We start from the raw sequence: 22,903 nt of genomic DNA, 5'->3' as shown, positions 1-22,903 counted from the left end.
CTTTGCTTGTTCTCAGTATTGTTTAATATAGGGTCAGAAAAGTATGGCCAGCTGCAGAACTGATTAAAGTTGGGACAGGAAATTATGTTGGTTTTCGTTTTTACCACACATGTCCAGGAGTACCCCTTTTTAACATCTTGTAACAAATTAGACAAGCTAAGCGATTCGTCGATGGGACAACTCATTCCCACAGTCATTCTGCTAATTTAACAAAGTTGCTTGGTTGTTGCTGCGAGATGAAAGCAAAGGAAGCTTCTGGAATATGGCCATGCTCATACATGCTGGTTCATTATCCTGGAATTTGAATTCCTGACCATCCTTAGGATTAGGGTGTCACGTGGACCAACTGATACGTTCATGGTATCACATTGTCTGTGCTGAAGCGTGTCACAGGGCCCACTGTGGTGGTGGGGAGTGAGCCCTGCCTCTGGGGTGTCTGGGCCCCACAGCTTGGAGGGACCCATTTCTGACATGTTTATGAGAGAACTGCAGGAGCCACGAGCCATCTGGGGCAAGAGGAGACCATTTTGAACTGGTGAGCATCTTGAAATCGATACCATGTCTTGTGGAAAGTTGTAATGTATATGGTCCCGTGTGTGTGTGTGTGTGTGTGTGTGTGTGTGTGTGTGTGTGTTTAAACCTGGGGGATCTATACCTATGTGTTTATAGTCACTTGGAAAATTTCTGAACGGACATACAGGAAAGTTTACAGTAGGCACTTCTGTGGTGTGTGTTGTGTGAGTGGGAAGGGGAAGGAGGGAGACTTGGACTTCCCACTTTCTACCTGGAGAGGACATGCATTGTGTTGTGGGACCTAGAAACTTTTTGGATTTCCTTGTTTTGTTTGGGTTTGGTGGCCGGCCTCTTTGTATCAGAAGGCTGGGGCTTCGTTTATTTGCCTTCATGGGAATCTCGGTGGGAGGCCGGGCCCTTCCAGCGATGGAAGCTTCTGAGGCCAGATGCTAACACATCTGGATGGCAGCAGCCAGGACATGAGCCGGCTGACCTCCACGCGCGGATGCTCCTGCCCCGGACTCTGAAGCTGGAGTCATTGATGCAGAGTAGCCAGGCTGCTTGGACCTCCTTAGGTCCAAGGCTGGCAACCAAGGACCTGGTTTTCCTGGGCCATGACCTTGGTAGAGGTGCAAGCACCCAGTTTTCCTTGGCTGCTCCCCAGGTTTCTGAGCCTGGTTCCTGGGGCTTCTGTGAGCTACCTGATAGCCCTGTGAGAAATTCCTTTTCTGTTCGAACAGCCCGGGTTGGTTTCCGTTGTTCGTAATGTAATCAAGAACTCTGCTGTAGGATTGTGACTTTTGTCTTCTATGAATGTTGCTTTTATAACAATTTAAAAAGCTAATTCAAAAATAAGTGAAAGGGATTCATTTTAAATATTCGGTCACTTATGGTAACTCAGGGGAAAAATGAGCAGTCTGTGGGTACTCAAGTTCGATTAATTAATGGCGAGTGCTTGGTGTTGGGTGTCAGGCCTGGGCTGGTGGCCGAATCAGGTCTTACTAGATGTGATTTCTTAATGAGGATACCGAAGGGTGGCGTTAAGGAATTCTTTAAAGAAGAAAACAGAATAATGTATAAATCTTTGTCTTTTAGCAGGCATCCTGCAAGTTGATGGAGATGAGGGAGTAGAGATTTGAGTCAGATCTGGATCTGATCTGGGTCCCCTAAGTGCATAATTTAGGGCATAATAAGTAAATCACCTCTTTGAAACTGTCTCCTATTTATTTTATGTCTGTATCCACAAAATATATTTATAAATATATATATGCATATTGTATATTTCGAGCATGTATATATAGTACATATATGTGCACACTGTACATATCAAACACATGTATGGCATATATGCTATGTATGTTTATCAAACCTGTGTATGTTATATACATACATACATTGTGTGTGTGTATGTGCCGTATGTATGACGTACACATGCACTGCATGGATCTATTTATATGTATTTCAAACACACCCCTGCGACATGGTGACATTTGATAATTTGCTAAATGCCTTTTAAGAGGAAGAAAATCTTTTTTATTGAAGGCACTCTTCAGCAGCCTTATTCTGGTTAAAAATAGTCATAAGACCTCTGTACATTTCTCCAAGCACCCCAGACTTGAGCACACTCCCCGAATTAGCCTTTTTAACCCACTGAGCCACTCAGGTGCCCCTCAAATTAACCATTTTAAACTCTGATTTTAGCGCCCCTGATGGTTGTCTCCATTCTAAAGATGGAGACATTTCTCGCATTTATCCTTTCTTGTTTTGGGGTTTTTTTGGGGGGGAAATTATTTTTATTTCTCCTCTTGATAACTTTATAATTTTAAATAATTTTTATAAACTTCTGTTTCTCAATTCATAAACTTGAGGTAGTATCTTTTGACTCCTATTTATAAGATGAAGGAATTAGCCCTCAAATCTACTTTTTTCCTCCTTCTGCCGCCTCCTGATAGTAAAACCATTACTTTTAGATGCTCCGTATTTTAACATTTACACCCTGCTCTTAAACTTTATTATACCATTCAGATTTTGATCTTAAATCGTGTCTAAAAGAGCAAAACCCAACAATGGGCCTTGCAGTATTTTCACTATGTGAAAGTGATTGTAACAGGATGTGAGAATTGGAGTCTTTATTTACAATTTTTAAAAATTATTTTAAAAGATTTTATTTATTTGAGAGGGGGGAAGGGGTAGAGGGAGAAAGAGAGGGACAAGCAGACGCCCCCGCTGAGTGAGCAGGTTGACTCTGGGCTCAAACCCAGGGCTGGGTCCCAGGATGCTGAGATCGTGGGTCTGAGCCAAAGACAGATGCTTAACTCACTGAGCCACCCAGGCACCCTCGGATTCTTTACTTTCAGCTTCACCTGGGGCTGCAGTTCGTAGAGGAGTTGCCAACAGCTTCCACATTCCAGTGCTAGACTGTTGAAGCAGGACTTGTAAAACTTCTGGGTAAAAACCAGTTTTGCAACCCTTAGCTGATCTCCAGCCCCTAGCCTATACAAAGATTAGGGATTAAAGAGACAGATGGTTTGGAGAAAGTTACTGAATTGCTGTGGCATTTTGAGTCCACCTCCTCATGGGGGAGGGAATGAGTGCTTTAAGATAAGCCCGTGGAGAACCTGATACCGGTCCCTTGGTTGACTGGACTGGTATCAGACACTTGCCTGGGGAATTTGAAAGGGCTGGTTGGAGTGCCTTGTGGTCTCAGAGTTAAAGACTACTGTTGGGAAATCATTGTACTTTCCTGGACCAAGACCAAACTGGGAGAGGCTGGACCTGCACTGTCTGATGCTTGAGAGAAGGGAATGGTAGGCTCCACAGTCCTGTCGCAGAGGAACCAAGAAGAGCGTTCGAGAGCAAGAGCTCTGTAAACACTGAAAGCAGACGGGAGGAGTCCCGTGAGCTGCCCTTACCTTCTTGACCATTGTGGCCCGGTCTCCCCCTTACTCCCTCCTCTCCAAGGGGACAGAGCTGTGGCTGGCAGGCTTTAGGAGAAGTGGCCCCAAAAAGAGGGAAACAGAGAAGATGGCAGTCAGTCCCTTGCCTTTCCCCTGCAGGCTGGCTCCTTCCCTACAGTGACCTGTCAGATAAGAGGGAGAAAAGCTGGGGCGCCTGGGTGACTCAGATGGTTAATTGTCCGCCTTCCGCTCGGATCGTGGTCCCGGGATCCTGGGATTGAGTCCCGCACTGGGCTCCCTGCTCCTCGGCGAGCCTCCTTCTCCCTCCCCCTCTGCCTCTCTCTCTTATGAATAAATAAACAAAATCTTAAAAAAAAAAAAAAGAGAGAGAGAGAGAGAGAGAGAAAAGCTAAAACTGAAGTTCAAGTTTTGTCTGGGACCCAGGTCTGGACACGTTAATTATGGAAATGAGAATTTTTGTAACTTAAAGTGACTGGAGGATTTTTTTGCACCTGACATTGACCAGAGAGGTCATAGGTGCAGTCCCAGAAATTATCTAAGGGGTCAGGACACACTAGCCCTGCAGCGTGGGCTTGAACAACACGGAGGGAGAGAACAAAGTGGTTTTCTGTTGGCTCCTGTGAGCCCTGCTTACTCAAGGGATTGGCGACATTATTTTTGGTAGCAGCACCGTGAGTGATTAAGTTTAGAGAAAAGGAAATGTAACCCTGTGGTCCCTCAAAGGGGTATTGTTTTGAGCAACCACATCAAATCTGTTGTTTTTTCTTCTTCTCTGTCATTTGCTGGGTTCCGTCTTGCATTTCACTTGACTTCAGTTTTGGACCATGACTTTGACAGATATGTTTATGTTATTTCTGGAGTTTTTAAAAAAAATATGCGTCTGAGTCTCCTTTTCTGGAGTTTCTAAATGCCTCTTTTCTTTTTCTCCTGGCAAAGAAAGCCTCTAATCTCAGAGATGATCTGACCCCTGTGCCACTGCCGTCCTCATGGTCACCGTCATTGTCGTCTTCGACAGTTTTAAGGAATCTCTCCCGTATCTGGGGCATCTGGGTGGCTCAGTCGGTTAAGTGTCCGACTCGTTTCTTTTGTCTTTTCTTTTTCCTTTCTTTCTTTTCCTTTCCTCTCCTTTCCTTTCTTTTCTTTGTTTTAAGATTTTATTTGTTTGAGACAGAGAGACAGCACATGCGTGAGAGAGCAGGAGCGGGGTGAAGGGCAGAGGGAGAAGCGGACTCCCTGCCAAGCACGGAGCCGGATGCGGGATGAGGACCTGAGCTGAAGGCAGATGCTTAACCAACGAAGCCACCCAGGTGCCCCAGGCATCGGACACTTGATTTCAGCTCAGGTCGTGATCTCCGGGTCATGAAGTCAAGCCCTGTGTCAGGCTCCTTGCTCAGCGTGGAGTCTGCCTGAGACTCTCGCCCTCTCTCTGCCCCTCCCCATCCAGCTCATTCATGGGCAAGAGCACACACTCGCTCTGTTTCTCAAAATAAGTTAATCCTAAAAAAAATCCTTTCCGTTTCTTTGCAGTTCCTCAGCCCTAGAAAACTACTAATGAATTGTCTGTCTCTATAAATTTGCCTCTTCTGGGCATTTCAGATAAAAATGATCCTATAATATGGGATCCTTTGTAACTGGGTTCTTGCGCTCAGCATATTTTTTAGCACAGTATTCTAAGGGTCCCCCATATGATAGCATGTATTAGTGCCTTTCCCCCTTTTTATTGTTGGATACTATTTCATGGATGGAGGTATTATATTTTAAAAAAAAGATTTTGTTTATTTATGGAAGAGAGGGATAGCGAGAGAGGGAACACAAGCACAGGGGATCTGGAGAGGGAGAAGCAGGCTTTCTGCTGAGCAGGGAGCCTGATGTGGGGCTGGATCCCAGGATGCCGGCATCATCACCTGAGCCAAAGGCAGACACTCAACGACTGAGCTACCCAGGTGCCTCTGGATGTATTACATTTTATTTATCTAATCATCTGCTGGAGGTCATGACCACTTTCTGGCTATCATGAATAACTCTGCTGCGAACATGAACATGCAAGATTTTTTGGACAAGTTTTTGTTTCTGTTGCCTATACACATAGGAGAGAATGGCTGAGTCATATGGTAAATCTATGTTGAACACTTTGAGGAACGGTTTCCCTAAGCATCTGTGTCATTTTACATTCCCATCAGCGGTCGGTGCAGGTTCCAGTTCCTCTTCGTCGATACTTATTATTGTCTTTTTTTATTTTAACAAGATTTTATTTATTTGTTTGAGAGAGACACAGGGAGTGAGGGAACACAAGCAGGGGGAGTGGGAGAGGGAGAAGCAGGCTTCCCACTGAGCAGGGAACCCAGTGTGGGGCTCAATCCCAGGACCCTGGAATCATGACCTGAGCCAAAGGCACCTTAAGAGCTTAAGGGCTTAAGAGCTGAGCCACCCAGGCACCCTATTGTCTGTCTTTTTGATGAGAGCCACCATTATAGGTGTGGCGTGGTCTCTCAATATGTTTTTGATTTGATGTTGACACTCTTTTCATGTGCTCATTGGTCATTTTCTTGTCTGCTTTGGAGGAATGGCTATTTAGATTCCTTGCCCATTTTTCCATTGGGTTGTTTTTTTTTTTATTACAAGTCTCTTACCAATTAGCAATTTACTTTTTTGATGGTGTCCTTTGAGGCACAAATTTTTATATCATAATTATGTCCAGTTTATCTATTTTTTTCTTGTGTTGTTAAACATTTGTATTTAAGAAGCCTCGATCTAACAAGTTTGTAAAGACTTGCTTCTGTATTTTCTTGGAAGAGTTTTATTGTTTTAGTTTATGCTTGGGTCTGTGGTCCATTTCGAATCAATTTTTGCATATGGTGTGAGGCAGTGGTCCACGGTCTTTCTTTTGAATGTGGGTCTCTAGTTGTCCCAACATCATTTATTATAAAGACTGTACTTTCCTCATTAAATTGTCTTGGAATACTTGTTGAAAATCAGTTGAGTCTAAGTGGGAGGTTTCTTCGTCTGACTTCTAATCGTACTCTCTGCTAGCTGTTCCACTTTTCCCTTTGGACATTTCTGGGACTACTGACTTCCTGATCCATACTAATGGACTTTTTTTCTGGTTTTCTCGGCCTGCTGCACAGATGTCATCTGAAAATTTCTTTTCTTTATATTCTTGGGTTACAACTCTTGTTTCTTAGATCTCGTGCCTCATGTATTCTTTTTCCTTGAATCCCTTTTTCATTTTACTGGAGAACATGATCAAATAAAAAATTTCAGAAATGATATGAAGGAAGAGGGGAGCTCTCTCAGGGTTTAAAAGTCTTGATATGTCTTTGTTTTGCCCTCCTGCTTGCCCTCCCACTTTAAGGGTGGTTTACCTGGATAGAGAATTCTAGGTTCAAAAAAAAAAAAAGTTTTCTATCCAGAATTTGAAGGCATTGCTTGATAATTTCTGTCACCGATGAGAAGCTTGATGCTGACTGATTCTTGTTCCTTAGTAAGCAGCCTCTTTTTTTCCTTATCTGGAAGCTTTCAGGATTTTTTTCTTTTTAACCTTGGTATTGATAAAGCTTCATTTTCAAGAAGAAAACATCATGACTTCTGGGAAAACACAAAGTGAACATGCGTCATTAATGAGGGAAAACTGTTTCAAAGAATATTTGAGAAGTTAAGTGTTTGTAGGCCATGTTAAGAGGGGACTGCTGAGGTTACAGGTTACTGATGAGGATACAAAACGAGTGGGTGTCCAGTAGGCCCCCTACATGGTACCTTTAAAGGTTTTCTGTTCCATTGGATAGAACTTATTTTCATCTCTCCTGAAAAAAAATCTACAACTTAAACTGTGCCTCTACAGAGTTGTAAAATAGCCAATTACATAAGTAGACAAGTAAATGGAATACCCAATAATCTCTTCTGTTTCTTCCAAGTTTCAGGTAATTTTTCTGACAGTGTTCTGAAATTACATGAGGATGTGTCTAGTTGTGGGTTTTCTTTTGCTTCATCCTTTTTGAGTACTTTTACTCTGTGAGGCTTTGAGGTCTTTTCATTAGAAGACATGTGTCTTTCTTCAACACTGAGCACTTTTCTTTATTGTTTCTTTCATTATTTCCTTCCCTGCGTTAGCTCTTTCTCCCTAGAACATTTAGTAGATGTAGAGCCTCTTGAATTTTTGCCTTTTTGTTTCTTCATTTTTCAAAGTCTTCAACTTATGATACTTTAATCCTATATACTTTGTGAGGTGTTCCCTAAAAATAAGACATCCTTCTACCTCAGAATAATAGCATTATCACAACTAAGAAAGTTATTGGTAATTTCCTTTTTTCCAAGTTATTGGTGATTTCCTGATTCCATGTAATATTCAGCCCCTTTTAACATTTCCCCAGGTACTCCAAAATGTTATGTAACTTTTTCTTAATCAAACTATACACTCACACATACAGAAATATTCATGGATCATACTTCAGTTAAAAGCCTTTGATTAAGAAAAAGTTATATAAGATTTTTTTAATCCAAGACCCTATCAAGGTCCAGTCATTCCATTAGATTATTCTGTCTCTTTAGTCTTCTCTGTTCCAGAACACTCTTCCTGTCACTTTCTCCCCTTTTTTTTCCCAGGGGTTGACTTTGTGAAGATGAGTCCACTGGTTTATTTCTTCCTTTCTTCCTCCCTTTCCTTTTTCTTCTCCTCCTCCCCATTTCCTTTTGTCCCACTCCTCCACCTTCTCTTCATTCTAATTTTAATATGGAAAATTTCAAAATATGCCCTATCTGAAAGAAATAAACATCTCCAGTTTCTCTCGTACTCATGATCCAGCTATCATAATCATTGACTCATGTTTAGACTTATCTCACCTACACCCCTGACTTTTCTCTTTCTCCTGCAATGGGATTGTGTTGAAATAAATAACAGCCTTGACAACATTTCATCCTCAAGTATTTTAGTGTATGTTTATAAATGCCATGGCTGGTAGTTCAGCAAGAGCTGTTGGCTAGAGCATGGATGTGTGGCTTCCCCACATAACAGCTGCCCAGCACAGTGGCTGGATTCTGCAAGGGAGGGTCTCAGAAGGATGTTCCAATGGCCTGGGGTGGGGGTAGGAGGTAGGGGGGCTGAGGGTGGAGTGGGGAGAGTACGCCAGGCTTCCTAGGATCCAGACTTGATATCTATTGCATTCTATTGGTCAAACAAGTTCCTAAGACCAGCCTAGAATCAAGGGGATGAAAATTGGGAATTAGACTCCACCTCTTTTCCTCTTTTTCTTTTTTCTTTTGCAATTCTTATAAATTGGGGTAAAATGTACATATTTTGATATATCATTTTGACTCTCAAAAGTGTACAGTATTCAGTGACACTGAGTACATTCACAATGCTGGGCAACGATCCCTCCTACCCATTCCCAGAACTTGTCCATCATCTCAAACAGAAACTCTCTACCCATTCAACTGTAACTCCTCATTCCCCCCCTGGCAATTTCTGTTCTATGAATTTGACTACAGTAGGTGCCTCTTATAAGTGGAATCATGCACTATGTCCTTTTGTCTGTGGCTTACTTCACTTAGAGAGTGCTTTCACAGGTCATTCATGTCATAGCCCGGGTCTGTACTTCCTTCCTCCTGTGGACTGGCTCACATTCCCTACTGTGCATTGTCCTCCACTGCCTGATGTGAGGGACAGCCTGTGGGAACAGAGGGAGGACTCGCTGGCAGCCATCCACAGAGACTGTTGACTCTGCCTAACTTCTCCAGAGCTGACAGTGGAGAAGCCACTAGAATCAGGGAAAGAACCAAAATTAGAGAAGCACAAAGGAAAATAGAAAAGAATAATGAAGTAAGAGAAGTGGAATCTTACAGATCTGCAAACTTTCTGTGCTTTAATCCTTTCTGTGGCTGGGGCACGTGGATGGCTCAGTCGGTTGAGTGTCTGGCTTGGGCTCAAGTTATGATCCTGGGGTCCTGGGAATGAGCCCCACATTGGGCTCCCTGCTCAGCCGGGAGTCTCCTTCTCCCTCTCCCTCTGCTTACCACTCCCTTAGCTTGTGCTTTCTCTTTCTCTGTCAAATAAACAAATAGATAAGTAATATATTTTTTGAAAACCCCTTTCTGTGGCTGTTGGTATCTTCAAATCCCAATTTCCTCCTGCCACCTTATTCCCAAGGGCCATAGCAAACCATGTTCCTGCTCCTTCCATTTTGTTTGAATAGCCAGTCTCACATGTCACATCATCCTCTTGATTATTTCTCTTGAGACTGTCATTAGGGTGTCTTTTTCCTGGTCCTTACCACATTCTCAATTAGTATATGTGCGTTTAGGGTGGTAGAGCTGTCTAATGTCTACATTGCATCGGGGAAACATGGAGCCAGATGCGCTCCATGGGCACTCTCTTCTCGGCTAAGCCTGATCGCTCAGGTCATGAGGAAAGTCAACTTTTTGAGCAATGAGGGCTAATGTCCTGGAAGGAAAGCCTGGGAGACTGAGGCTGTGGGGTGGTCTGCAAGGGAACAGGGGAAAGGGCCCTGTGGTAAGGCAGAATTTCTTCTTCACAAGCAAGGAGCCTCAAAAGTACCCCTGAGATTTGTACGTTTTTCACCAGGAATTAGCAACTCTCAGTTATAAATGCTTTAACAGAGGTTATAAGCTCACCTCGAAGCTGTGTCCAAACTGACAATAATTTGTCTTCTTCTGTCTTATTCAGGGGGCAGGGATGGGAAGAAGCCTGGGACTGGAAATAAATGTTATTATATTTTAGACACTTTATAAAAAGAGAATCTGGGGACAGCCATAATGTGATTAATCTGATACTTAACTATCTTTGGGAGGAAAGGGAGACGGCTAGTTCCATATTCACAGCAACGGGCCTGTGTTTTGCTTGTTGGCAAGGAGAACGAGTCTGGACGTTGGTAACATATCTGCCAAGCTTCTGGAAGAAGTTTTAAAGGGTGTCAAGGAAGTGAAGCCCCAGAGTAGGTTCGTTAGGGATCCAAGGATTACAGGCACGTGGGCAGACCAAGTCAGTGCATGTGTGAGCTCCTGAAATAGGTTGAAAGCAGCAGGAGTCTGGGCTTTCAGAGTGGCCTGTGATTTGTTATGCTTTGTTGGTTGCCATGGTGCTGGGTGGTCAATCTTAACATTCATTTTGCTAACGTAGTTCAGAGAAGTATTCCTTTGATATCTTCAATCTTTTCTCCAGCGTCTGTGTGCTGTACTCCGATAACTTTGCTCATGATTCTACATGTCTGTATTAAAATGGTTCCCCAAACGGAATTAAAATGTTAAATGTTAAGAGCTAACTGCACAGTGACATTAACTGTCAAAGGTCCTACGACATTCATCTTATTAACCAGTGACTAATCAGTGGTTTGGAGCTTGGACTCCCTGGTGCTTAGGACATAAATGTTAAAACGCTGGTCAGATTCCCAACTTGATCCCACAGCGTTCTTGTTTCAGTGGGAAAATATAACTTACATTCTAAGGACTGGGTGCTTCGTTCTTCTACCCACTCATTTACCACCTACACTCCTACTTCCTTTGATATAATGGGACAGGAGTCCCAATCTTTCCCACCTTCTTTCTCTAGAAAGTGGTAGTTCCCACCAAGCACACTGGTGGTAGCCATTTTCATGCAAGCAGTGATAGTAATCGTGTTTGCCCTTCAGATCTGTTCTGGGTTTGTTCCAGAATGTTAGTAAGAATGCACAATGCCGGGACGCCTGGGTGGCTCAGTTGGTTGGACGACTGCCTTCGGCTCAGGGCGTGATCCTGGAGTCCCGGGATCGAGTCCCGCATCGGGCTCCCAGCTCCATGGGGAGTCTGCTTCGCTCTCTGACCTTCTCCTCGCTCATGCTCTCTCTCACTGTCTCTCTCTCTCAAATAAATAAATAAAAAATCTTTAAAAAAAAAAAAAAGAATGCACAATGCCTTCATGTAGTGCTTATCATAAAGAATTGGCTCTTTCCTGTGTTTATTGATCAATGGGTGGATTCCTCCATCCACTCGTTCAGTATAATTTAAGACCACCTACATCTTTGTGTCTTTGGATCAGATTTTGTGCCCCATGGGAAAAAAGTGTATTTTGGTCTTCATTTACCTTGAGCAGTATCAAAAGGCCATAAATGGGGGAAAAGTGTTTAAATGACTTTCAGGGTATTTTTTTGGAAATTGAAAGATGACTAAAAATGGGTCCCTGGGTGGCTTAGTTGGTTGAGGGTCTGACTCTTGATTATGGCTCAGGTCATGATCTCAGGGTTGTGAGATCGAGTCCCACGCCGGACTCCGCAGTGGGGGTGGAGCCCACTTAAGATTCTCTCTGTCTCTCCCTGTCCATGTGCTCCTTCTCCCCTCCCTCTCTCTAAAAACAAGAAAGAGAGAAAGAAAGGAAGAAAGAAAAAGAAAGAAAGAAGAGCACAAAGGGAAAGAATTCTGAAGTGATAGTATTTTTTAAATTGGAAGTTTCTAGAAATTTCTTTTCATGAGGAAAGAATTTGGTGAACTTCTGATATTTAAATGGAAGCGCACATCTGCGTGAGTGCGTGCACATGCGCGCACACTCACACAGAGACACGAATCCCACTCAAGAGGCTCCGCCCTCGTGACCTCATCATCCCACAGAAGCATCACCTCCCAACGCCAACACCTTGGAGTTAGGATCTCAACAAATATATTTTGGGGGGATGCAGACATTCAGAACATAGCACTGAGTTTTAGTTCCTTTATGAGCTTCCTCTAATTTGTCCATCCATTCCGTTCTTGGACATGGGCGTTGTTTCCAGTTTGAGGCTAGTATGAACCAGTGCTCTGACGTATCTGGGTGTGTCTTCTGGGGGGACATATGCATTAATTTATCTTGGGCATATACCTAAAGTGGACTACTGACCCATAGGCCGATGTGTGTTGAATTTTGTGAGGAAGAGCAAATGCTAGTGCTCCTTCACAGTGGTTGTACCAATTTCTTTTTTTTTTTTTTTAAGATTTATTTATTTATTTGACAGACAGAAATCACAAGGAGGCAGAGAGGCAGGCAGAGAGAGAGAAGGAAGCAGGCTCCCCGCTGAGCAGAGAGCCCGATGCGGGACTCGATCCCAGGACCCTGGGATCATGACCTGAGCCAAAGGCAGAGGCTTAACCCACTGAGCCACCCAGGCGCCCCGGTTGTGCCAATTTCTAATGGCTTCTTAGACTCCAGCCAGTCCCGTTTTTAGCCTCACTGTCATGGCTACCACCCATTTCTGAACATTTGGAAAGTTTGAGGAGTGAATCCTGTGGTTTTGGCTTACCTCGTGGCTCTTGTAGGAACTTCTTTTTTCAGCGCCCCTGAGTCCAGATCACACTGGCCCATTGGCTTTCCAGCTTCTAAAATTGTGGTGCCATCTTCCTGTTCTTTCCATCCTTAGGTATTTCTGCATTTAAAACATTTCCTTTGCTGCCACTGTAATGGGTTTTTAGGAATTGGTAGCACTAAATGCTTATGTTCACTCCACCATACTAAACCTCTCATTTTTAAACCACGCTACTTCCACACGATCTCTGGAACCATCTATTTATTTAAACATGCCTGGGCGCATTTCAGATGCATCTTGAGTCTGGAGCAGTGGGGAAGAAGCAGCAAAATTCAGGTCCTTGTACAGTAGGGAAAGGTCAACCTAGTTAGGGAATGAACTCTTGTACCAAAGGAGACATTCAGCAATACCAAGCTGTGAGAGGCATAATTATTTAGTGGCATTATGTGATGGGGATGATGAGGAATTTTTAGCAGGCGGGAGTGGGCAAATTGAAAGTGATATTCCTTCTCGGTGTTCTCAAGTTCCCCAAACGTGCTTTTATTGAGACCTGGGATGGCCTGGGGGCACACTTGCAAAAGATCAGAGCAGAGCTGAATTCCGTTATGCAAAGCATAATACCTTTGTATCAAGCTACTGCTATGTGCGTATCACAAAATACTCTTGGCTCAAGTTCATAACAGTAAAACCAAAGGCATAAAAGGTATCACTCATGTTGCCTGTCCTGGGAGAGGACCAGCTCTTTGGATCTTGGATTTTGCACCTTACCCTTAAAAGCCCCCGGTGGGACTTTTATGGAAGGCAAGCCTTCCACTTTTTGGGTCCCACTGTCTTTCATGTCTAAAATCCAAGTTCTAGAAGGACCCTTCTGCATCGACTCTGGGCTTTTCCGTTTCTTTCTTCCTTTTTTTTTTTTTTTTTTTTTTTAAAGATTTTATTTATTTATCAGAGACAGAGAGGGAGAGAGAGCGAGCACAGGCAGACAGAATGGCAGGCAGAGGCAGAGGGAGAAGCAGGCTCCCTGCCAAGCAAGGAGCCCGATGTGGGACTCGATCCCAGGACGCCGGGATCATGACCCGAGCCGAAGGCAGCTGCTTAACCAACTGAGCCACCCAGGCATCCCTTCCGCTTCTTGATGGTAAATCCCAATGATGAGTTGGTCTTGGTAGAATTCAGGAACTTTATGTAATCCATGGTGTTCCCTTCGCTGGGCAGGTGGTGATGACTGTGAGTTGAGAACAATAGGAACGAAGCTTAGAGGTCAGAAAAAATATAGGTCAAATGTAAGGAAGAAATTTATAGAGAATATCAGTCAAGGTCCTGGCAGGGCACAGATAACAAGAAAATTATACCTTGAGAAGAGGTTCATAAAGGGCTTGTTCATGAAGGAATGTGCAAGGTGTAGGAAACAGTGAAGCTGGGATTGTCCCGAGGCCTGACCACAATCTGGAATTTGGAATCAGGGACCGAGGATCCCTTGAAAGAACCTGTGGCTTTCCATTAAGGGACACAGCCTACAGGGAAGGAACCTATGGAGTAACTACCCATTCACCCTCCTCCCTCCTTCCAGTCTTCTGCAATGGCTGAACTTCCAATGGCTGAACTTCACTAAAAAGACAAGAGACCAAAGGGGACCCATGGATACAGTCTTCGTAGGCCAGCATCCTTGGGAAGGGCTCAGGCAAGAGGGTCAGGAGGTCTCTTCCGCACAAGGGTCCATGGTCAACATGGAGGGAGTTCCTTAGGAACTTATCTGCAGGCTGTAGGAAGAATTCTTCTTAGAGAAGTTTTGGAAACAGTATACCTGCAGATTATTCTTACAATCAGAGTGTCTCTCTAGCTGCCATTAACTCCAGCACCTCCCAGGCGTTGAGGAGAAAATGCCGGTACTGGGCCTACTGAAATCCATTTTGTGATAACAAGCTGCTCCCCCAAAGGGGAAGTGCCTATTATTATAAATAATGAGACCGATTGCATAGCATTCTGCAGCGTGCAGAGGACTTTTTTGGACAGCATTTTGTGTGATTCTCTCATTAATCTTTTGAGGTGGCTAGGAATATAGACCTGTTTGATGAGAAAAGTGAGTCTCACAGAGGTTGCTTAAAATATCACGGCAGGGGCACCTGGGTGACTCAGTGGGTGGCCTCTGCCTTCGGCTCAGGTCATGATCCCAGGGTCCTGGGATGGAGCCCCGCATCGGGCTCTCTGCTCAGCGGAGAGCCTGCTTCTCTTCCTCTGCTGCCTCTCTGCCTACTTGTGATCTCTGTCAAATAAATAAATAAAATCTTTTAAAAAAATTTTTAAAAAATATCACGGCAAACGAACCAGGCGTCTTGATTCCAAATTCAGGTGCTTGCCAGAAAGAGAAATTCAAGTCACCTGCAATGATTTTTTTTAAAAAGAAAGAATTGGGGTGCCTGGGTGGCTCAGTTGTTAAGTGTCTGCCTTTGGCTCAGGTCATGATCCCAGAGTCCTGGGATCGAGCCCCACATCGGGTTCTCTGCCACAGGGGGCCTGCTTCTCCCTTTCCCTCTCCCACTCTCCCTGCTTGTGTTCCCTCTCTCACTTTGTCTCTCTCTGTCAAATAAATAAATAAAATCTTTAAAAAATTAAAAAGAGTAAAAAGCAAGAATGATGAGAATATAAGAAATGTAAGAAATCCTTGCCCTTTGCAAACAGAGCTGAGCAGACTTTGTGACTAGGATGTTCCTTCTTTGTAGCTGATGATGTCTTCCTGCCTTCTGTTTGCAAGGACACCCTCTGGTGATGAGTGGGATGGAAATTTGGGTCTTGGAAATTACACAATTATAGCTGGGTTAAAGCCAGAGAGGTCTATCCTGAAAGTCCCTGTAAATCCCAGCTGGGTCCCTTGTAACTCCACTATTGTACACCCTTGAACCTGATCCAGCCTCTGAAGGAGACAAGCTTGGTATCCTACTAGCTCCCATGTCTGATACATGCTGCCGTTTCTGCACTAGACTAATTCGACTGACCAAATAGCCAATAAGCTCGGCCAGAGTTTTAATGATACTAATAAAAAAGCCACAGGAAGGAATAAGTTTGGGAAACAGGGCACGGTGATTTTGTACACAGCCTGTGTGCCTTGGCTGTGTCCTCATTTTGGGGTTGGTGTTCTGGTGATCTGACTCTGACTTCTTGTTGGCAACCCACCCAGTGCAGGAGAGGAGCTAAGTCTACCAGGCAGTGACCCTCTGGAACATTCTCTCAGCTCGTTTGTTATTCCGACGTTCAAGAAGTAGTCCCATCCATTGTATGATCTCACACTCCTGTCTTGGTAGATGGATTCAGAATTGTCTTTCTTTCTTTTTTAAAAAGATTTTATTTATTTATTCAAGAGAGAGAGTGAGAGACAGCTTGAGGAGGAGAAGGTCAGAGGGAGAAGCAGACTCCCCGTGGAGATGGGAGTCCAATGCAGGACCCGATCCTGCGGGATCATGACCTGAGCTGAAGGCAGTCGCCCAACCAACTGAGCCACCCAGGCGCCCATCTTACTTTCTTTTTAATATACTAAATATAATTGGGCACCTGGGTGGCTCAGCGGGTTAAGCACCTTCGGCTCGGGTCATGATCTCGGGGTCCTGGGATCGAGCCCCGCATCGGGCTCTCTGCTCAGTGGGGAGCCTGCTTTCCTCCTCTCTCTCTCTGCCTGCCTCTCTGCCTACTTGTGATCTCTCTCTGTCAAATAAATAAATAAAATCTTTTAAAAAAATATACTAAATATAATTTATATAAATCCCTGATCAAAAGTGTTCTAAAATTAGCTAGGTTTTGAGAGTTGGATACACCAATGTAGACAACATCCCAAACAACATATGGAACATTTCTATAATTTCAGACAATTCTACTCTTTCTTCCCAGTCAATCCCTGCCCCCCACCATATAAGCACCAGACTTCTGATTTCTATCACTACGATTATTTTGTCTTTTCTTGAACTTCATGTAGGTGGAATCATATAATATCTGGCTTACTTCACTCAACGTGTTTGAACTTCTGTGTGTTGTTGTACATCAGTAGTGTGTTCCCTTTATTGCTGGAAGTATTCCATTATTCGGAAATACCACAATATGTTTCCTTTTTCTCCTGCTCTTGGATATTTTGAGTTATTTTCATTTTTGGTCTAATATGCACAAAGCTGCTGTAAACATTCTTCTGTAAGTCTTTTTGTGGGTAACTGCAGTCATTTCTCTGGGTCTGTTCCTAGGAGAGGAAGAGCAGGTCAAAAGGAAGGTGTATATTCAGATTTTTTTTTTTTTTTGCAGTTTTTAAATTACACGTTTTGCTGTAAAACAGTGTTAGAGGTACAGAAATATTTTAAAGATAATAGAGGTCGTGTATACGCCATACTGTTTCCCCATCATTGACACCTTACTTTAGTATAGTACATTTGTCGCAACTAACGAACCAATATTGATACATTATTGTCAACTAAAATCCGTACTCTTCAGATTTTCTTATTTGTATCTAATGTTCTTTTTATGTCCCTTATCCCAGCCTAGGAGGCCACATCATGTTTGCTTGTCATGTCTCCTTAGGCTCTGCTTGGCTGTGACAGTTTCTCAGATTTCTCTTGTTTTTGATGAACTTGACCATTTCGCGGAGTACTTGTCAGGTATTTTGTAGCACGGACCTCAGTTGGAATTACCTGATGTTTCTCTTATGATTAGACTGAGGTTATCATCAGTTTGGCAGAGCAAGAACATGGAGGTAAAATGCCATTTTCATCACATCATGTCAGGGGTGTATGCAGTCCACGCGACTTATCAGTGATATTAACCTCGGTCCCGTGGCTTCTCAGGTTTCTCCACTAGGAGATTGCTCCCGCTCTCCCTTCCATATGTATTCTTTGGAAGGAACTCACCTGGTACAACCCATGGTTAGGGAATAGGGAGTCAAGGATGGACTATCTCCATAAACCACAGCTGACCTTGGAACAACAGAGGTTTGAACTGCATGGGTCTACTTACATGCAGAATCTTTCTTTTTTCTTTTCTTTTCTTTTCTTTTTTTTTTTTTTAGATTTATTTGAGAGAGAAAGAGCACACAGAGGGAGAGGGAAAAGTAGACTCCCCACTCATCAGGGAGCCCAATGCAGGGCTCCATCCTAGGACCCTGGGATCATGACCCAAGCCAAAGGCAGACGCTCAACCCACTGAGCCACTCAGGCACCCCCAGATTTTGTTGTTAGTAAATATAGTACAGAATTGTAAATGTTTTCTCTCCCTTATGATTGTCTTAATATAATAACATGTTCTTTTCTCGAGCTTCCTTTCTTGTAAGAATGTAGTATATAACACATATAATGTGCCATATATGTGTTAACTGACTCTGTTATTGGCAAGGCTTCTGGTCAATAGTAGGCTATTAATAGTTAAGTTTATGGGCATTCGGAAGTCATATTCCGATTTTGTACTGCATGCTGGGGTTCAGGGTGAGAACTCCTGAGCCCTGCATTGTACAAGGGTCAACAGTATTTGGAATTCTTTGGCAAGGAAATTTACATTTAGTTTTTAAGAAGTGGCATTTTATACTCAGACAAGCAACACGGGAGGGTCCGTGTGTTCCTTGTCCTCGCCAACACTTGCTGTTGTCATTCTTTCTAAGTTTAACCATTCTAGTTGATGTGAAGTGGTATCTCACTGTGGTTTTCATTTGCATTCGTGATGACTAATGATTTTGAGTAACTTTTCGTGGGCTTATCGACCATTCCTATGTCTTCCTTTGTGAAATATCTGTCCAAGTCTTTTGTCCGATTTTGTGTTGTCTGTTTTTTATTATTACTGAATTGAGGAGTTATATATCTATATCTTGGATAAAGTTTCTTTGTTTAATACATGCATGAAATGTTTTCTCCCAGTCTGTGGCTTGCATACTGGTTTTCTTAACAGTGTCATTTGATGAGCTGGATTGAAGATTTTATGTTATTTTATTTTTTTAAGGTTTTTTTTTTTAAAGATTTTATTTATTTGACAGAGAGAGATCACAAGTTGACAGAGAGGCAGGCAGAGAGGGAGGGGGAAGCAGGCTCCCTGCTGAGCAGAGAGCCCGATGCGGAGCTCGATCCCAGGACCCTGAGATCATGACCTGAGCTGAAGGCAGAGGCTTTAACCCACTGAGCCACCCAGGTGCCCCGTGGATTGAGGATTTTAATAAAGAGATTTGGGGACCTGTGCTGGAAGTAATGAACCCTCACTCTTTCTATATCTGATGCTGCTAATTGCTAGTTATGAAGATTTCAATTAATTTATTTATAAAAGATTATTTGAGAAAGAGAGAGAGAGCACATGGGGGGAAGGGCAGAAGGAGAGGGACAAGCAGACTCTGAGGTGGGCACAGAGCCCCATGTGGGGCTTGATCTCAAGACCCTGAGATCATGACCTGAGCTGAAACCAAGAGTTGCGCTCAACTGACTGAGCCACCAGGTGCCCCATAGTTATGAAGATTTGTGATGTGCTGGTGGGCATAAGGATTATAACCACGCCTTCTTTTCAAAGCATCTGATGTTGCATGAAAAGATAATTTTCTGAGAAAAGTTAGACTTCCCCATAGTAACAATAACTATGTTACTGGGTGTGAAGATTCCAGATTTATTAGGTGTCTTTGAGTAGCTGCTGCCGGTGCACAGGAGAAGCCCAGGTGAGAAGATCATGTTCTGTCCTTGGCCAACTGGACCTCCTCATTTTCCAAAGCTTTGGCATGTCAATGACTGACATTGTGCCCAGGGGAGGGGGGTGGCTCTTCTTGCTCCTGACCCAGTTAAGCCCCACGGACACTGAAAATCATGAGAAATAGTAACCCAGCAGCTGCGGCCGGCAGTTCCCCCAAGATCTGATGACAGCACGCATGGCCCTTTTAGAGTTCAACAAAACAAGTAGAGGAGCGGAGGTCAGACTCCTCCTGGAGGGGCAGAAAGAATTCCTCTTAGGAAAAAACATCATGTGGTATTAAATATTGACTCATAACATGGGTTTAGGGGAGATGCTTTCAAGCTTCTTGGAATACCGCAACACACATCAGGCTTTCCGAACTAGAATTCACGTGAGAACTCACTTCCCAGCCAACTCTGGCATTTACTACCTGGACTGATGCCGGGTGCCAACGCTGATCATCATTAGCTCCAGTCCTTTCTATTTGTGATGAGATTTGATTTCGATCATCAATATAGTCCTCAAGTTGAAAAGCTATAGCAGTCTCTAATTGGCACTAAGTAAAATCTGGCTTCTTGGTTGATTGCTGTCAATTCTGAATTATTTAGCGTAACATATGGAACATTTAGCTTTGGAGAAAAGTACATAGAAGATCACTGTATACTTATTTTTTAGTACCTACACTGTTTGGAACTGAGAAAAGACTTACTTTTGTTTTTACTTCTGGCCAGTAAGGGCTCTGAGTGCTCCACCTTTCCTGGGTTCTAGTAGAACATGCTAGAATTCTCCATTTACCGACTTACCAATTGATCCTGTAAAACTCAGAAAAAAATAGCGAAGGCTCAAGGAGGAATTGGCCATGGCTTTAATACAATGAACAGATCGGAGCTAGGGAGTCAGAACTTCCTTAGATGCAAAGAGAGACCAAAAAAAAAAAAATGAGGGACTTGAAATTATTGACAAGACTTGAGAGTCACTGTTCTCCTCAACACAGTTTTAAAGTTCTAGAACATGAACAAAATGTTGGTACATTAAGAACATTGTTCTGACTTTAAAAAAAACAATGTGTGTCCTCTAGGAAGAGAATATGAATTTTATTTATTTATTTATTTTTACTCAGACAAAACTCTGATTTAGCTACTGTCTTTTTTAACGGCCTCTTTTCCTGCCACTTCAGGTGAATCTCTTTGTGCTGCTCTCCGTGGTGTGTGTCCTCTTAAATCTAGCTGGATTTATCCTCGGCTGCCAGGGCGCCCAGTTTGTGTCCAGTGTGCCCAGGTGTGATCTGGTAAGTCGACCTAAACCATCGCTGGGCACCTGCTTGGACCCTGGCTTTCCTGGGGGTGGTGGTGGGAGGTGGTAGGCAGCGGCCACGAGGGAATCCTGCTCTTTGTTTCGTTTACCCACTTGCCCTGGCCCAATTCAGGCATTTTGTTTCCAAAGCAGGGGCCAGCTAGCAGAGCCCCAGAGCCACAGTAAAATGCCTGCGTCCTTAGTTAGGGAACGGCTCGGTCTCCTCCGAAGGGGGAAAGCGGAGGTGATCAGAATACAGGAGAGCAGACCTGTCTCGGAAACTTCTGGAGGCCGGTTGTGTTTCAGATTTTCCCGATTTTTGAAAAGATGAACCTGACGCAGACACGACTTAACGCTGTAGCACCCCCTTCCCCCGGACTCCGGGGCAATAGGCTGTCATCACAACGTCTAGTTTCCGGGGCTTTTTGAATTTCACGATTGTGGAGACGAGGTTGTGGGCCTGCAAAATCTCTGAATATTTTCTTTTAATTTTTGATTGTGGCAAAATGCATGTGGTCGCATAAAATGTACCGTCTTCATTTTTCAGAGTTCAGTTCAGTGGTTGAAGCACATTCACATTGTTGTGCAGCCGATCTTGGGAACATTTTCCTGTTGCAAAACTGAAACTCTGAACCTACTAAACAGCTCCCTTGCTCTCCGGGGCCTGCCCCTGCCCTTCCCACCCCGGCCCTGCCTCTGGCAACCGTAATATTCCACTGCATGCACATACCGTATGATTCTTTCAACCACAAAAACAGTAAAGTCCCATAAAAATGGGCATGCAAATATGTCTTTGAGACCTTGCTTTCAGTTCCTTTGGGTGTATACCCAATTGCTGGCCAACTTTGGAGTACTGAAAACGACTTCTCAGTGACACATACTTCCCTGTGGCCCAAAGCGAAGGGACTGGAGTCTTGAGAAGCTGTAGTCAGTCTCAGCTACTTGGGACTTGGTGACAAGGCAGTGTGGCTGGCCCCTTAGAAACCACGAGGGTGCCGCTGGAGGAGGGGCCGCATTTCTCAAAACACTGATAAAGCCTCAGCCTTCCCCGATGGGCAGATTCAGGGATTCACCACAAACCTGGTGCTCTCTCTACACACTCCTTCACAAGCTTTCCGATTTTGTCACACCGTTGTTTAATGAACTTCCGTCGCGAGATCCCAGCCTCACAGCCTTTTCTGGTTTTATAGGCCTTGTGCAATTCACCCTCATCTTGCCAGCTCCCGGAGGCAGCTTGCACTGCCTGTCCTTGCTCCAAAGACCACCTGGCATGGCCCTATTTTCTTACTTTTCACAACACCATCTCTCCGCAAATTCCCTATCCCTGAGTCCTTGTTCCCCCAAATATCAGTCCTTCACAGCTCCATGCAAAGAGTAACTCCTTCAGGATATAGTCCCTGAACTCCTAGGAAAGATAATCTTCCAGAGTGTCCTCCATGTCCACCTCTCAGACATATGTCCTTTTCGTTTTTTGGACTAGAGATCTCCATAAACCTGTTTCCTCCCTTCTTCCGAGCCGGGATCTCCCCAAGGGCAATGTCAGCTTCTCTATTTGGGAGTTCTCAGTGGTCCCCGGAGCTGCCTCCCACTCCTTCACAGACAGAGTTCCCAGGAACGAAACGAAACAAAACAAAACAAAACGTTGAGCCAAGCTTGGTTTTCTAATTACTCATCACACAGCCAGTTAGAAGGGCCAAGAGGCCAGACTCAGGCTGAAAGTGAAAAGTCGCCCTATCTGGAAAGACAGTTTGGCCAAACTGCAGCTCCTCTTATGTCAAGACACTGATTAGAGAAGCTGCTGAGAGTAGAAAGGAAAGTCAGACCTCGTTCCTGACCTAGAAGTTTATGATGTGCCAGCGGAACGGGACAAGCACGGCGAACGCTTGGGTGGTGTTTGCAGAGGGAATGGATACGTGTCCACTGGCAGGTCGATCCGCGGGTCTGTGACAGCGCCTGGGGCACGCCAAGAAAGAAGGGCTTGTATCCGGGCAAAGATAAGGAATATAGGTATGTGAGCTGGACCTTGAGTGATGGATAGATAATGAGAGTGGGTGGAGCCTGAGAGAGGAGAGAACTCAGAAGGCAGTAGTGGAAAGGGAGCTTTGGTAGCTCTTGGAAAAGCAGAAGCCAGATTGCGAGGGGTCAAAGATACATTTAATGGACTTTCCTGAGAAATTCTGTGGTTCTCTATCCTGCGTACCCATCACTTGCGGGCACTTTGTAAAGAATCTTCTAACTGGGTGGGGCCCCATTCCC

General features: G+C 44.0%; 1 protein-coding gene across 1 annotated transcript in view; it reads left to right on the top strand.

The window, feature by feature from the left end:
* Positions 1-22,903, top strand: part of FAM189A2 (family with sequence similarity 189 member A2) — a 62,367-nt gene that overhangs the window by 17,665 nt on the left and 21,799 nt on the right. The window contains exon 3 of the mRNA XM_044265934.1: positions 20,532-20,642. Coding sequence (XP_044121869.1) covers positions 20,532-20,642 — 111 coding nt within the window. The remainder of the gene's footprint in view (positions 1-20,531; positions 20,643-22,903) is intronic.

The sequence above is a fragment of the Neovison vison genome, chromosome 9 (assembly GCF_020171115.1).
Source record: "Neovison vison isolate M4711 chromosome 9, ASM_NN_V1, whole genome shotgun sequence".
Classification (NCBI taxonomy): domain Eukaryota; kingdom Metazoa; phylum Chordata; class Mammalia; order Carnivora; family Mustelidae; genus Neogale; species Neogale vison.
Note: the sequence above shows the minus strand (reverse complement) of the source record. Positions and strands in the feature narration are given on the sequence as shown.